The 15,000-nt window shown below is 44.9% G+C and overlaps 1 protein-coding gene across 1 annotated transcript in view; it reads left to right on the plus strand.

Annotated features, from left to right (window-relative positions):
• Positions 1 to 11,941, plus strand: part of impg2a (interphotoreceptor matrix proteoglycan 2a) — a gene marked incomplete at its 5' end in the record, with an annotated part of 23,735 nt that extends 11,794 nt beyond the window's left edge. Inside the window, 12 exons of the mRNA XM_080536869.1 lie at positions 1 to 108; positions 1,770 to 1,825; positions 4,350 to 4,476; positions 4,800 to 5,533; positions 5,758 to 6,042; positions 6,156 to 6,375; positions 7,703 to 7,913; positions 8,802 to 8,990; positions 10,463 to 10,664; positions 10,773 to 10,852; positions 11,214 to 11,297; positions 11,844 to 11,941. The exon at positions 1 to 108 is cut by the window's left edge and continues 146 nt beyond it. Coding sequence (XP_080392995.1) covers positions 1 to 108; positions 1,770 to 1,825; positions 4,350 to 4,476; positions 4,800 to 5,533; positions 5,758 to 6,042; positions 6,156 to 6,375; positions 7,703 to 7,913; positions 8,802 to 8,990; positions 10,463 to 10,664; positions 10,773 to 10,852; positions 11,214 to 11,253 — 2,252 coding nt within the window. The 3' untranslated portion in view covers positions 11,254 to 11,297; positions 11,844 to 11,941. The remainder of the gene's footprint in view (positions 109 to 1,769; positions 1,826 to 4,349; positions 4,477 to 4,799; positions 5,534 to 5,757; positions 6,043 to 6,155; positions 6,376 to 7,702; positions 7,914 to 8,801; positions 8,991 to 10,462; positions 10,665 to 10,772; positions 10,853 to 11,213; positions 11,298 to 11,843) is intronic.
• Positions 11,942 to 15,000: the final 3,059 nt, after the last annotated feature.

Raw genomic sequence — 15,000 nt, forward strand, 5'->3', positions numbered from 1 at the left:
ACACCGTCACGGACATCCGTCTCTACGTCACTGAAGCCCTGCACAAGGACAGCCTGGTCAGCAGCAGCTCCCTGGCCCTGGACCCCGACTTAATCCAGCTGGAGCCTGGTGAGACACCACCCAATACACCACCTTACACCTTATAACACCACCCAATACACCACCTTACAAGTTATAACACCACCCAATACACCACCTTACAAGTTATAACACCACCCAATACACCACCTTACACCTTATAACACCACCCAATACACCACCTTACAAGTTATAACACCACCCAATACACCACCTTACAAGTTATAACACCACCCAATACACCACCTTACACCTTATAACACCACCCAATACACCACCTTACACCTTATAACACCACCCAATACACCACCTTACACGTTATAACACCACCCAATACACCACCTTACACCTTATAACACCACCCAATACACCACCTTACAAGTTATGAAAGTGACCCAGTTTTACCTCAACCAACACCACTTCCAGTTGCAAAGTGGGTCATTCCTGATTAACAAATAACCGACTCATCATTTATTGGAGTTGTGTATTTACTTTGCAGTTTAATCATCATCATTAAATGGTCTGTGTAATAGAACTGAGCCAACAGGACTTTGGGAATCCAAGACCTTACCTCTCTTGCTCTACTTAAATCTGTTACCTTGGCTGGGCTCCATTGCATGTTTTAGTTAACTCCTCTCTCACACACACACGCACACACGCACGCACACACGCACACATACACACACACACACACACGCATCCATGCAAGCACATACACACAAGCATGTGTACAGACACACACACACACACACACACACACACACACACACACACACACACACACACACACACACACTCCACTCCAGTAAGTAGCTTAGCTCTTACTTCTGGCAGGGCTTGCTTTTTTGTTTTGTATGGAACAAAGTTGACGTGACGATAATGACAATAACATGGTTTGTGGGATTTTCTCCTTGATCGTGTTTTGAAAGAAACGGTGTCATTAGTTTATTGTGTTACTCTGAAGATTGATGCCATCTGACAACCTCATTCGTTATGGGCTGTGACATGTGATACGAGGGGTAAATAGTCTCATATGCCTGCCTGGCAGGGTGCAGGAATTTGCAGGCACTACTTGGGAAGCTCCCAGCTCCCAGCTCCCAACTCCAGGTCCCAGGTCCTAGGCTCCAGCCCTGGAGGTAATGCAGTAATGGTTTTAGCCCACAGATATGTCAGGTTCTGGGGCCAAATGGAAGAGGTGATTAGTAGGATTCTCCTTATGTAAATGCAGTCAGCACCACAGCTGTCACGGGCTGGATACAAAGAGAGTGTATAGTACTGAACGCAGGCAGAGTGTATAGTACTGAACGCAGGCAGAGTGTATAGTACTGAACGCAGGCAGAGTGTATAGTACTGAACGCAGACAGAGTGTATAGTACTGAACGCAGGCAGAGTGTATAGTACTGAACGCAGGCAGAGTGTATAGTACTGAACGCAGACAGAGTGTATAGTACTGAACGCAGGCAGAGTGTACAGTACTGAACGCAGACAGAGTGTATTGCAGTGGAGGCTGGTGCGGGTAGAAATGACAGGACAGGCTCATTGTACTTCATGGATGCATGTATGACACCCTTCCTCATTCCCTTCCATGGATACCAATGATCCCGTCCTCTGACTACCTCCACCAGCCTCCACCGGTGTATTGGTCTTCTGTGAGGTTCTCTGTATTGACCATGTCCTTGTTGGTTCCACAGTGGGTCCGTCCGTCTCTCCTGGGTCCCTCCAGCCCACTAATGAGTATGAGGTCATGGTGAGTCTGCTGTTGTGTCCATTTGGCGCCCGACCGCCTTGCTCACAGAAGCACTCTGAACTACACAGTGTTACTGAGAGGCAATGTCATGTGGATTTGATGACATACGTACACATGAAGAAGCAAAAGATGAAAACAAGTTTATAATTAACTTATATTAATTATCCAGGGCTCGCCAGTACGGAGGGTCAAGGATGAGGAAAGGCTTTGTGGCTTAGCTTGGCTCTTACTATAATAATCCACTGCTATTCTGGGGCTAGGGTTAGCCTACTGTACAGTGCAAAGCAGAGAGCTACAGGAGAGGAAGGGGGAATGTGTGTGTGTGTGCGCGCGTGTGTGCGTATGTATGTGTGTGTGTGTGCATATGCGTATGTGTAAGTGGTTTGAACGGCCTTGTGTTACAGTTTTTCTCAATTGCTAAAACACATTTCACAAAACTTCCCTCCATTTTCCCAAAACTCTAAACACAACACACTTTTCTAAAGCTACATAAGCAAAACCACACCTTCTCTCTTCAAAACTCAAACTTTCACACCAAAACAGCTGCTCAAAGCCTGCAAAAATGTAAACACTATGCATCATTACAGACTACAACAAAACAACTGAAAACACAATGTTCAGTGTGTGAGAATGTTCTTTTTTTTCACAACTGCCAAAGCACATTTTTAGAAACCTTACAGTATCTGTTCTCAGAATATATCACTGTAGTATTGGGCATTCATAGATTTGTGTGTTTCATATGAACAATATGTAAATCTACAGAAAATACAGTATGTATGTTACGGTACATGTGGGAATATGGTACATGTGGGAAAACTAGGGTTAGGGTTAGGTGCTAGGGTGATTTGGTACATGCTGGCATGTCTAACCCTAACCTTAACCCTAACCCTACCCCTAATCCTAACCCTAACCTTAACCCTAGCACCCTAGCACCTAACCCTAACCCTAGTTTTCCCACATGTACTGTATTCCCACATGTACCGTAACATGTACACTACTGTACTGTATCAAATGGTAAATGGACTGCACTTATATAGCGCCTTTATCCAAAGCGCTTTACAACGACCTCTCATTCACCCATTCATTCACATTCACACACCAATGACGGCAAGCTACCATGCAAGGCGCCGGCCCGCTCACTGGGAGCAATTTGGGGTTCAGTGTCTTGCCCAAGGACACTTCGGCCAGCCGGGGCTCGAACCGCCGATCTGCCAACCTTGTGATCATTAGACGGCGGCTCTACCTCCTGCGCCACAGCCGCCCAATCACAACTCACATCACAACTCAATGCAAACACTACAGAGGATCCATTACACACAACAATACTCACTGAAAACAATGTTCAGGGTGTGATGTTTATTTATTTATGGAACTATACCACATACACGGTACATGTATTCCCACATGTACCGTAACATGTACACTACTGTACTGTATCACAACTCAATGCAAACACTACAGAGGATCCATTACACACAACAATACTCACTGAAAACAATGTTCAGGGTGTGATGTTTTTTAAAATTTATTTATGGAACTATACACACACACACACACACACACACACACACACACACACACACACACACACACACACACACACACACACACACACACCACAATCATTTGCAACAAGTGTCTTACATTTTGAGTCGTTATGTTTAATGAATGAAGCTAGGTGTGTTCATTGTGTTCAATGTTTGCTGACTGTGGCAAGCATTTTGCATCACATGAGCTTTAATTTGAGAATTTGAGCAGAGTTTTTTGCAACTTGTGTTTTAGCAAGACAAAATGTGTTTAGACTTATGAGAAAAGGAGGATTGTGTTTTGTGAATTGTGTCTTCATGTGAAATGTGTTTATGGTTTTGGCAAATGGGAGCTAGTTTTATTAAATGTGTTTAGAGAACTGGTCATTTGGTTTAGAGAATTGGCTTTTGTGTTTTAGCAATTGGGAAAAACTGTATTAGATGAGATGAATGCAGGACTTAATAATCTGTTTTGATTGTTACACAATATATTCTGCAGTCTAGTGGCTTTAATGTGCTGTCTCAGGGTAATTAGAGCTATGGTTTCCAGTCCTGGTCCTGGAAAGTGACTGGGTCGGCTGGTTTCCTGTGCCACTGTGATTCATTTGAGTAATTTCATGGATTGGAAGAGATTGGCCTGAACTCACAGTCAGTAATTGATTTACAGGCAAGCTACCACAGAAGCACTAGGCCTTGAATCTGCCCAGAACCAGTTTGGAGTTTGTAGGTCGTCGTTTTGCTGCGCTTGTATTATTGAGGTTGTGTTATATGATGTTATTAATGAGACACACGTGTTTGATGCCGTTCCTCATTCCGTTCCATGTATCACAATGAGCCCGTCCTCCTCCATTTCTACCTCCACCAGCCTCCCCTGATTGAGATGTGTTAGTAATGGGCCGGAACAAAAGCCTGAACACCCAGTTTATTCCCAGGGCCAGACACACTGATCCAGATACTGCTAGAAACATTTCAACTCTAATATCTCCAATGTTTTCCAGGACAACACCCTCATTGTTGAGAGGCTCCCAGACTCCACTGAAGAGGAAATGGAGGGTAATTACCTCAATATGGACGGTTTCATATTTGACTCGGACCTGCCCTTTGACCCTACAGTGGGTTCAGAAGGTGTGGATGTGGGTGGGAATGATGTCATCATTTTGGCGGAGAGTACGACTCTGTCCGCTCTGCCCGGGCAGACCATCTACCTGACTGAAAAGGAAACAGTCACCACTGTTGAACCAAGCACTGAAAGTGAGTATTGATGAAAAACACTCATAGAAACACACTCATTTCTAAAAACAAACACGATGCTTATATATGTACACACACACACACACGCACACACACACACACGCATGCATGTACCAATGCCCATATATACACGTACACACAAATACATACTATGCCCTCATTCTTACATCTGTGGTTTGTCTCCTTCCTTCCTAAAGGCATTGAGGAGGAAGGTTTGATGTTGGGGAAGACTATGGCTACCCAGAGCCCTCAACTGGACAACCTCCCTGCTGTCCCTACCTCCCCCGAACAGCCAGAGGGCGCCACACTCTCTGAGCCACCCCTGCAGGTTGAAGCCTCTGGCACAGGCATAGAGGGACCGGAGGACTGGCCATTGTTGCCTGTAAGCACCACAGAGGAAACGGCCATAGTGGAGTCGACCAATGAAGAAGAAGAGACAGTCTCAGAAGAGGTGACCATAGAAAAAGAGATCATCACACAGGAAGAAACCATCCCAGAGGCTGTTGACGAGGAAGAGGCTGCCGTAGAAGCGGTAGTAGAGCAGGAAGAGAAACAGGAGAGTGTGGTTGAAGATGCTGAAATGCCAGAGGAGGAAGAGGAAGCCCAGATCGGCTATGCCCCTGCCTTGGTTCCTGAACCAGAATCAGTTGAGATTCCAGAGGGAGTAGTCGTAGAAGAAGCCACAGAGGTTCCAGAGGGAGTAGTCGTAGAAGAAGCCACAGAGTTTCCAGAGGAAGCGATCTCAGAAGAGGATCTCGCAGAAGACGAGATCTTATTGGTTGAGGAGGAGGCCGTTACCTTGGCTACAGAGGCACCTGCCTTGGTCTTAGAACCGGAGTCAGTACCAGAGGAACAGGAGGTGACGGCAGTCCCCACACCCTCCGAGCTCACCCCTCGTATTTGGCCCATGGAGATCTCCATCACTCTGGAGGTGAGATGAAAAACGTGACATATTTCCATATTATGTGTTTCAACACAGCATATACAAAAGATCTACACATGTTGACACTGATGCACATATTGTACCCAAATTCACATCACACTAATGCATTCCAACAATACAGAAAATACACAATACACACCATTGTTATTCCATATGTTTGGGACTCAGAGAACCATGCATCTGAAACAATTGCACCATGAATCTGTAACCAGGTCCAGACTCTTGAGCCTGACCTGGCTCTAGACCTGGCTGACATCGCAGACGGAGATGAGGTAGTGATCTTCAGCGAGTTGAACCGCACTGAGGAGGGGAGCAGCGGCTACCCCTCTGGAGTGTTACAGGGTATGGACCAGGCCAGCATAGTCATGCCAGCCAACCCAGGTCGGGCGTTGATGGTGTTCTTCAGCCTGAGGGTGACAAACATGATGTTCTCTCAGGACCTCTTCAACAAGAGTTCCCCGGAATACAAAGCCCTGGAACAAAGGTTCCTAGAGCTGGTAAATTCTCTCTTTTATTGACCGATCCTTTTATTGAATTGAATTTTAGAACCTCAAGTTTAACATCAATTATTGCACACATTCATCTTCTTATTCATCCACCCCCCCTATAGCTGGTCCCCTACCTGCAGTCCAACCTCACTAACTTCCAGAACCTGGAGATTCTGAACTTCCGGAACGGGAGCATTGTGGTAAACAGCCGGATGAAATTTGGCAAGCCGGTGCCTCGGGGCACGACCAGCTCTGTGTATCTGATCCTGGAGGACTTCTGTAACACCGCCTACCAGACCATGAACCTGGCTATTGACAAGTATTCACTGGATGTAGAGTCAGGTATTGGAGGGGCGGGGTCTCTGTGTTCTAATCTGTAGTATCAGGAACACCTGCACTGTCTTGTTGAATGGTGTGAATGAGAGAAAAGATATGAAAACATCTGCTGTGCCTGATGTCAGAGGCCTTTTTTACTGGCCGTCTGTGTTGTCTCAGGCCATTACTTAGTGAATAACACTGGAATGACTCACTTTGGAGAGGGTGTGTGTGTGTGTGTGTGTGTGTGTGTGTGTGTGTGTGTGTGTGTGTGTGTGTGTGTGTGTGTGTGTGTGAGAGAGAGAGAGAGAGAGAGAGAGAGAGGCCTATCTAAGCAGGTGTTAAATGCCTTCATGCTTATGGCACCATTTCTCTCTCACACTGGGCAGTTGTCGTCACACTGATTGGGTTACTAAATTGCACTAATCAAGATTTCTCTTGGGAGCAGCTAGCCATGAGTGGACAAACTGTTTTGACAAACACTGACAAACATTTTATGAACAAATCATCTAATCAGGTCATGGTAAACTACCTATTTGCATGAATGCTCTTTCCAGTGGGACATTTTAATGTGGGGAACTCCCTCCTGTCAGTCCAAGACTCCCCTCCAGTCCAGAGGCTGAGCAGTGTGTGTGTCTGTCTGTGTGTGTGTGTGTGTGTGTGTGTGTGTGTGTGTGTGTGTGTGTCTGTCTGTGTGTGTGTGTATGTCTGTGTGTGTGTGTGTGTGTGACAGTGTTGGGATCATATGAGGCCGTTATGACTCACTCCAGTGTTAACGCTCTGTGTACGACTTCCTAAACAGCAGAGCTATCATAATCTGTCTGGGGCGGCTGTGGCTCAGGAGGTAGAGCCGGCGTCTAATGATCGCAAGGTCAGCGTTTGGAACCCCGGCTCCTCCTGTCCACGTGCCGAGGTGTCCTTGGGCAAGACACTGAACCCCAAATTGCTCCCAATGAGCGGGCCGGCGCCTTGCATGGTAGCTTGCCACCATTGGTGAATGTGTGTGTGAATGGGTGAATAAGAGGCTGTTGTAAAGCGCTTTGGAATAAGGCGCTATAAAAGCAGTAAGTGCAGTGCATTTACCATTTAGTCTGAGCCAATCACATAAAGCACAGCGACAGCTTATTACCATATCCCAACATGCACCTGGGCACCTGTCAGCAGACATACACAAGGGTGAGAGTTTGAGGGAGAGATTAACGATAGTCTTAGATCTGATCAATACATTCAAATCAATGGGTTCACTCATACGGCATATATTAGAAACGTCAGTGGTGAGACCAAGAATGCCTTTCCGTTTGAGACGTTCACTTAAACATACGGTATCCTGTTTCCTCTCTTCTGCTGTTGCCAGGTGACCAGGCGGACCCGTGTAAGTTCCAGGCGTGTAATGGGTTTGCGCAGTGTAAGGTGAACCGGTGGTCGGGCGAGGCGGAGTGTGTGTGTAACGCCGGGTACTTCAGTGTGGACGGCCTGCCCTGCCGGAGCATCTGTGACCTGCAGACAGACTTCTGCTTGAACGACGGGAAGTGTGACATCATCCCCGGCCAAGGGGCCATCTGCAGGTGAGTTTTTTTATTATTATTTTTTAAGTAGTTTTTTCTGAGTGGGGCAGTCCTACTCATATCTTTTATTTTATTGGACCGATATCGTGAAGACAGACAGGAAAGTAAGGGAGAGAGGGCGTGTCAGCAGGGCATGGGCCGGATTGTAACCCATGTCGACATGGGCATATGTGTGCACTGTAGACAGGTGATGCTAGACCACTGGACCACCCCAGGCCACATGCAGGTGAGTTTAGGCAGATGGGAGGATGGGAGGATGGGATGATGGGAGGATGGGGAGGATGGGAGAATGGTAGGATGGTAGGATGGGAGGATGGGAGGATGGGGAGGATGGGGAGGATGGGAGGATGGGGAGGATGGGAGGATGGGAGGATGGGAGGATGGGAGGATGGGGAGGATGGGGGATAGGGTTTGGGATGTGGTTTGGTCAGACTCAGGAGGATCTTGGAAGTCAGGGAATGTGAAGGAGCACACTTCCAGTTCTTCAGGGCTGTTGTATGTGGCACGGTCGCACAAACAAGTGTGTGTGCCAACACGAGTGTTCTCCTCTGTTTTCACACCAGCCATCACAGCATGGAACAAACACGCCTCTCCAGATGCTGCTCTGTTTTTGTTTACACCAAACTGTCCAACAAGCAACGTAACACGCTAACCATGGAACATTTGGTGGTTCTCTCCATTTCACTTAAACGAGAAATTAGCATTTTTCCAACGAGAGAAATTCTTCTCTTGAATTGTGATCGCCCCAGATTTACGTCATAATTCGTTAGGTTCGTTGCCAATATTTCTTGGCACTTGCCGTGTTTTCCCCTGTGTCTCTGATGAGCTAGCAGCTCTGGTGCATTTCTGCATGCGTTGCACTGACAGTTATTTTTCTTGCGGTTCTAGGTGCCGTGTGGGGGAGAACTGGTGGTACCGCGGTGAGCACTGTGAGGAGTATGTGTCCGAACCCCTGGTGGTTGGCATAGCTGTTCTCTCGGTCGCTGGCTTCCTGTTGGTGGCGTCCGGTGTGATCTTCTTCCTGGCTCGAACACTACGGGATCAGTATGATAAGGATGAAATAGAGGACCCCATTCGGTGAGTTCACACACGTGCACACACACCTACCGCTTCTATGGCATGGCCTCATAACCTCTTCTTATCCACCTAATATTTCTGGTTTTCTGCTCGAAATGACATGCCCACAGTGAATATAGAATATCTCCACAATCACAAGGGCCTTCATAATGATCTTGTTATCAAATGAAAGCTAACACCTGTGGGGTGGCTGTAGAAGTGTCAGAATCAAAATCTATGTTACTGTGTCAGAGCAAATAGAGCTAGAACATTATAAAACATCTCAAATTCAGTCTCCGCCTAAAAAAACAACAGCTTTTACAGTGAATATCACCTTGGAAACCTGATGACGAAGCCCAAATCATCTAGGAATCAGTACTCCAGGGTCTTATTAGTACTTGTGCCAAAGTTGATGCTAGTAATGTGAGCAAATGCAACTTTGTACCTGTTTTAGTACAGGTATGTTTAGGCGGACACCTATATGTTTAGGCCATTTGGAGATATTTTGGCACCATCTTTGACCTTTGACCTTTCTCATGTATCAGATATATTATTATTATTTTTTTTTTTTGGGGTTGGCCGACCAATGGTATGGAAATTTGGCGTTGAAACCGGACATGACACATTCTCCAGTTGGAGAAAACTGGATGTGACTTAGGCCGTGTTTACCGTCTCGGGGAAAAAAATGTGGCATCGTATAGCATGCAAAATTGTGAAAAAAATGTGATATCGATGAAGAGAATTGATCGAGGTAAACTCTTTATATCACTTCGGATGCCCATCTGGGTCCGTGGATAAGAAGAGGTTTAAAGGGATGGCCCACTCAAATGTCAAATAACTGCAAATCCAGTGGTTAGAGATAGATTTAAAAACAATCAAGTTTTCATTCCCTATCGCCCATGACAACCTGAGGAGGAGTGTTATTGTACCTGACAAACAAAAGCCACACACACTGTACTGTGTATTATTAAACACAGGGTAAAATCGGTTATGTAAAAGGTATCAGTAGTGTAAATGTTCTCTGGTAAAACTGAATGTGTGTGTTTGTGTGTGTGCACGTGTGCGTGCGTAGATGCGTGTTTGAGCAGCTAAGTTAAGCCCAGCTAATGAACTGATCTATTCTGACCCTTTAAGACAATAGGCTTCCTCCACCCTGCGACCCTCAGTCACTTGTTTATGGCGAACAAATCCTCTTTATGTCTCTGTCTGTCTGTTATGCAACCATCTAAGTCTCTATGTCACTCTCTTTCCACCCTTCTTTCATAGCAACTAGGCACTATGTCTGCCTGCGTGTCTCTCTATCCATCTTTTTCTCACCTCCCTCTTCCCCTATCCATAGTAATACATTATCGGACCATGAACGTGTGTGTGTGTGTGTGTGTGTGTGTGCGTGTGCACGTGTGCGTGCGTGTGCGTGTGTGTGTGTGTGTGTGTGCGTGTGCATGCATGCATGTGTGTGTGCGTGTGCGTGTGAATGTGCGTCTTCTTCCCAGGCGAGGGGAGAGTATTCCATCCCTGGAGAAGGCCACTAAGTATAACCCCATGTATGAGAGTGAGGCCACCACTGCTTACAGCCACTACTACCGCCGTTACCCAGAGGCCCCGGTGTACAGCAGCGCCAGTGGGGAGGCCTCCACTGACTTCAGCAGCGAGGAGATACGCCACATCTACGAGAACAACGAACTGACCAAGGAGGTGGGAGTGTGTGTGTGTGTGTGTGTGTAAGTGGGGCGGGGGGTGTGTGTGTGTGTGTGTGTGTTATTGGTAACCATCTATCCCTTTTTACCCCTCCTTCTTCTGCAGGAAATTCAGGACAGGATACGCATCATTGAACTCTACGCAAAGGATCGGCAGTTTGCAGACTTTGTGAAGCAGCATCAAGTGTGAGTATGGCTTGAGAGCACATTACTGGACGCGTTAGTCGCTTCAGACATAATGCTGGCAGCATGTGTGTGTGTGTATGTGTGTGTGTGTGTGTGTGTTAAAAGACCAACTATGAGAGAGAGAGTGAGTGTGTGCATGCTTGTGTGTGACATTGGGCTGCATGATTTGGCATAGTGTAGGGATTTAGCATGCTATGATCAGTTAGGATGGATTTAGTGTGATAATGTGTGCGTGCATGTCTTTGAGAGGCATTGGATATGTTAGATTTGCATGGCATAGTGAGAGTGCCAAGTCTCTGCCTCCCACACGGCCCAGTCTAATCAATGTGTGTGTGTGTGTGTGTGATTGTGTGTTACACAGGGCATTGGATAACCGCAGAGAGAGCTCGTCCACATCGTAGACCCCGTAGCATGGGACTCTGAGCTACATGCTGTGAACAACAAGGTATTACAGCATCTTACCTCCTTAAGGTGTCGGATGTGTTTTTTTAAACAACAACAACGACATGTGTTTGTTCCTAAGTCAGGGTCGTCTGTTGGGCTGTCCACTCACACCGCACGTGTTTGATACCGTTCCTCATTCCATCCCACGCATCACAGTGAGCCCATCCTCGGAGTTCTACCTCCACCTGCCTCCCCTGACTCACACATTCTACTCTCCCCACACAGAAACATGCCTTTGTTACTGAACATCACTCCAGTACGGAGGATGGACTCTCATACGTGAATCTTTTTTAAAATAAAAAAACAAACAAACAAACAAACAAACAAACAAACAAACATGTCTCCTTAGTTTACTATGAGTTCAGATGTGATATGAGGGCTTCAGGATGACAAGGACATAGAAATGGAAAAACATGACATTTTGTTTGCTTCCCTGAAAGTTCTTGTTCTGATAGCCAATACTGATAGCCAATATGTCTATATGTGTTCGTCACTCCGCATTCATTGGTTTAGATCTGGTCCCGTCCTCCTCTTCCTCTTTTGTCAGTGCCTTCTCTCCCTTGGGTGGGCTGTGCTGGAACAGGTGTGATGGCGAAAGGCATATCTGCTGCTCATTGGATATCTTCGTTGGGGGAGACCAGCTGGAATCTTATTCGCTACTTGAAATGATGACAAACAATATGCAATGCAATATGCAATAGGACACTTGTTTGTAAGGTAGCACGTACTACATTACAGAGTATTTTATTTGCATGAGGTAAAATGTCCAGTTGTTGTTGAGGAGAAAAAGTAGTGTACATATTTAACCGATGGAATTTGGGATAGTTCGTTTTAGTTTAGTTAGTTTTCTGGCTATTAAGCCTAATAGGCCTAGTTAATATTGAGCAGGTTAGGCAGGTGCTAGCTAGATGGACACTTTGAGCAAATCTCAAAGGATTTACATGTGTACTATGATGAGGCTCTCTCCTAATGTAAGAACACTGTGTGGTGAAGGAGGTCACTGACATGACAGAAATGTGGATTCAAATGAGAGTTGTCCAGCTGATCTAGAAGACCAGTTCTCTCTAAGCTCTCCTTTACTCTTCAGTTGGAAGAGTGTCTGCTGCAGAGACGAGAGAGAAAGACAGAAAGAGAGATGGAGAGCATAAATACATAAGTGAAAGCACATTTAAAATGGAAAAATGTGTAAGTGAAAGCAAACCAAGTGGTCTGTCTTCAGATATAATGTGATAAAGAAAACGAGACAGAATATTGAAAACACAAAATAGAAATGGGTAAACAACATGTGGTCTGTGGAAAAGCAAATAATGTGTCAGCTCTTTTTTTTTAAAACAACTCTAAATGGGTCTAACAACAACAACAACAACAACAACAACAACAACAACAACAACAACTCTAAACTGGTCTGTTCTATAACCAGGTTGCCCTGGTTTGTCCTCAATGCTGCTTCAGCTTCTCAAGCCATCTCATCTCAATGTCATTGTTTGATATTTTCATGCGTTCCATGCGGTCACATGTGTTTCTCTACAGTGAACCCTTTGCAGCTATAGCTTTTAATGCTACATAGCATAGCATAGGTTTCCATAGATTTCCATTTGTTTCAGGTTGTCTGACTGTGAGTAATTTAAAGGGTTCATACGGCAGGAATACACATGATATTTCATGTTTTAGGTTCATGTTCATGTAATGTTTCCTGTCCTCTGTATGGTTCCACACAAGCGAAACACAGGCTACTTTGGTAAAGCAGAATCTTACCCTACAAATGACAACGTCATGCCTTTGAAAACTGTGTGTTCAGCTTTATTATCATTTTAAAAAGTTTAAAAAATTTTTTTTTTTTTTTTGTGGGGCAGTCCCACTTATATTTCTCATTTTATTGGATAGAGACAGTGAAGATAGAGAGGAAAGTAAGGAGGAGAGGGTATGTCAGCAGGGCATGGGCCGGATTCAAACCCATGCCAAAATGGGCATAATAAATAAGTGTGCACTGTAGACCGTGGTGCTAGACCATCGGCCACCCCAGGCCACTAATATATTGTTTTTAATATATGTTCTCATGTTCATAAACTGTTTTTAAACTACCTGTCATGTAAATACTACTTGAGAATTGTGATGTATTATTTACTGTATTGTATGTTTTTACTTACTGAAAGCACTTGTTCAATATTTGTACAATACATTACTGTTTTCAGCTGTATCAATGTTTATTCTGTGAAATAAAGAATATAACGAGATTAATAAAATATTTGTTTTATACTAAGATAAGACTTGTGTCATGTTTGCAGTGAACCTGATCATAACTTCCAGAGACGTTGGCTCCCAATTCATAAAACAAATTCCTGAACTGACAAAAAATCATTTGGATCTGTCCCCATCATTAGATCTGACCCTGTCATTAGATCTGACCCCGTCATTAGATTTGACCCCATCATTAGATCTGACCCCATCATTAGATCTGATCCCGTCATTAGATCTGACCCCATCATTAGATCTGACCCCATCATTAGATCTGACCCGGTCATTAGATCTGACCCCATCATTAGATCCGACCCCATCATTAGATTTGACCCCATCATTAGATCTGACCCCATCATTAGATCTGACCCCGTCATTAGATCTGACCCCGTCATTGGTTCCACATCTCCTCTCTCGTCTCTCTGAGTGATTGATAAGGTATTCTCATTGATCCGAGCCGATAGGCCATGTCTTTAGCCACTCTGGTAATCCAAAGAACAGATTAACCTTAACAGGCATAGATTAGGGCAGGTTAAGGCTGTTTCTAAAATAGTATGTGCCAATAATCAGTCTGCGTCACAGACACACAAACTCGTGCATAAGAATCTGATTCTAAACGTGACATATGCCTACGTGTCCCCCCCCCCCCACACACACACACACACGTACACACACAGTACGTGCAGAGACTCACTCTCATACAGTACACACACAGTTGGTTTGACACACTTCCTAATCCAGGTGAACTAGGCTGGATGTTGATGTTACAGAATGGGAGTGGTGAAGGGTGAAGCTGTCTTGTTAAAGTAGTATAGTGTGTTGTTACAATGTCTTATGTTATAGTAATGATCTGACATTACTATGTGTATATACACTGTATATATATATATTCATATTACGAAGGTTTAAGTGTTGAAGACCCCACTCGATATAACAAACAACAGTTTTAGGATCACTAAATAACAGTTTGTGAATTGGATTCAGTGTATCGTCTGCCATATGCTACTGAGTAAGTGATACATGGCTTGCAAACAAACGTACATTTTAGGACGCAAGGACTGTGTGATCATCTAATTATGTGTAGTTATGTGTTTTTAGCATGTTGATGTTCTATCATCATGTTGTGCTAAACATGCAGTTAGATGTTCATAGCGATGTTCCTTCTTAGCTGCTAGCTACGAGCAGCTGTTTTGCGTGTGTTTTGATTCAAAGCCAGAGTTTCTCCAGTATTTGGTTTTAGGTGGACCGACATTCAAATGAGCATATCTTCTTCAACTATTTTCAATTTATCAAATGTGTTCAACTACCCATCTTCCTTCGTAGACTGAAGACCCATCTCTTCAGGTTACACCTTAACTGCTCCTCCTGAGACATCTTCTGCCCCTCAGCACTGCGTCTCCTTAAGACACCCGCTTTCCTCCTCTACTGTGTCCCTAAAAACTTCTATTGCCCCCCTTGTACTGTTTCTC

The sequence above is a fragment of the Nansenia antarctica genome (genome assembly GCF_963989245.1).
Source record: "Nansenia antarctica genome assembly, chromosome: 7".
Classification (NCBI taxonomy): domain Eukaryota; kingdom Metazoa; phylum Chordata; class Actinopteri; order Argentiniformes; family Microstomatidae; genus Nansenia; species Nansenia antarctica.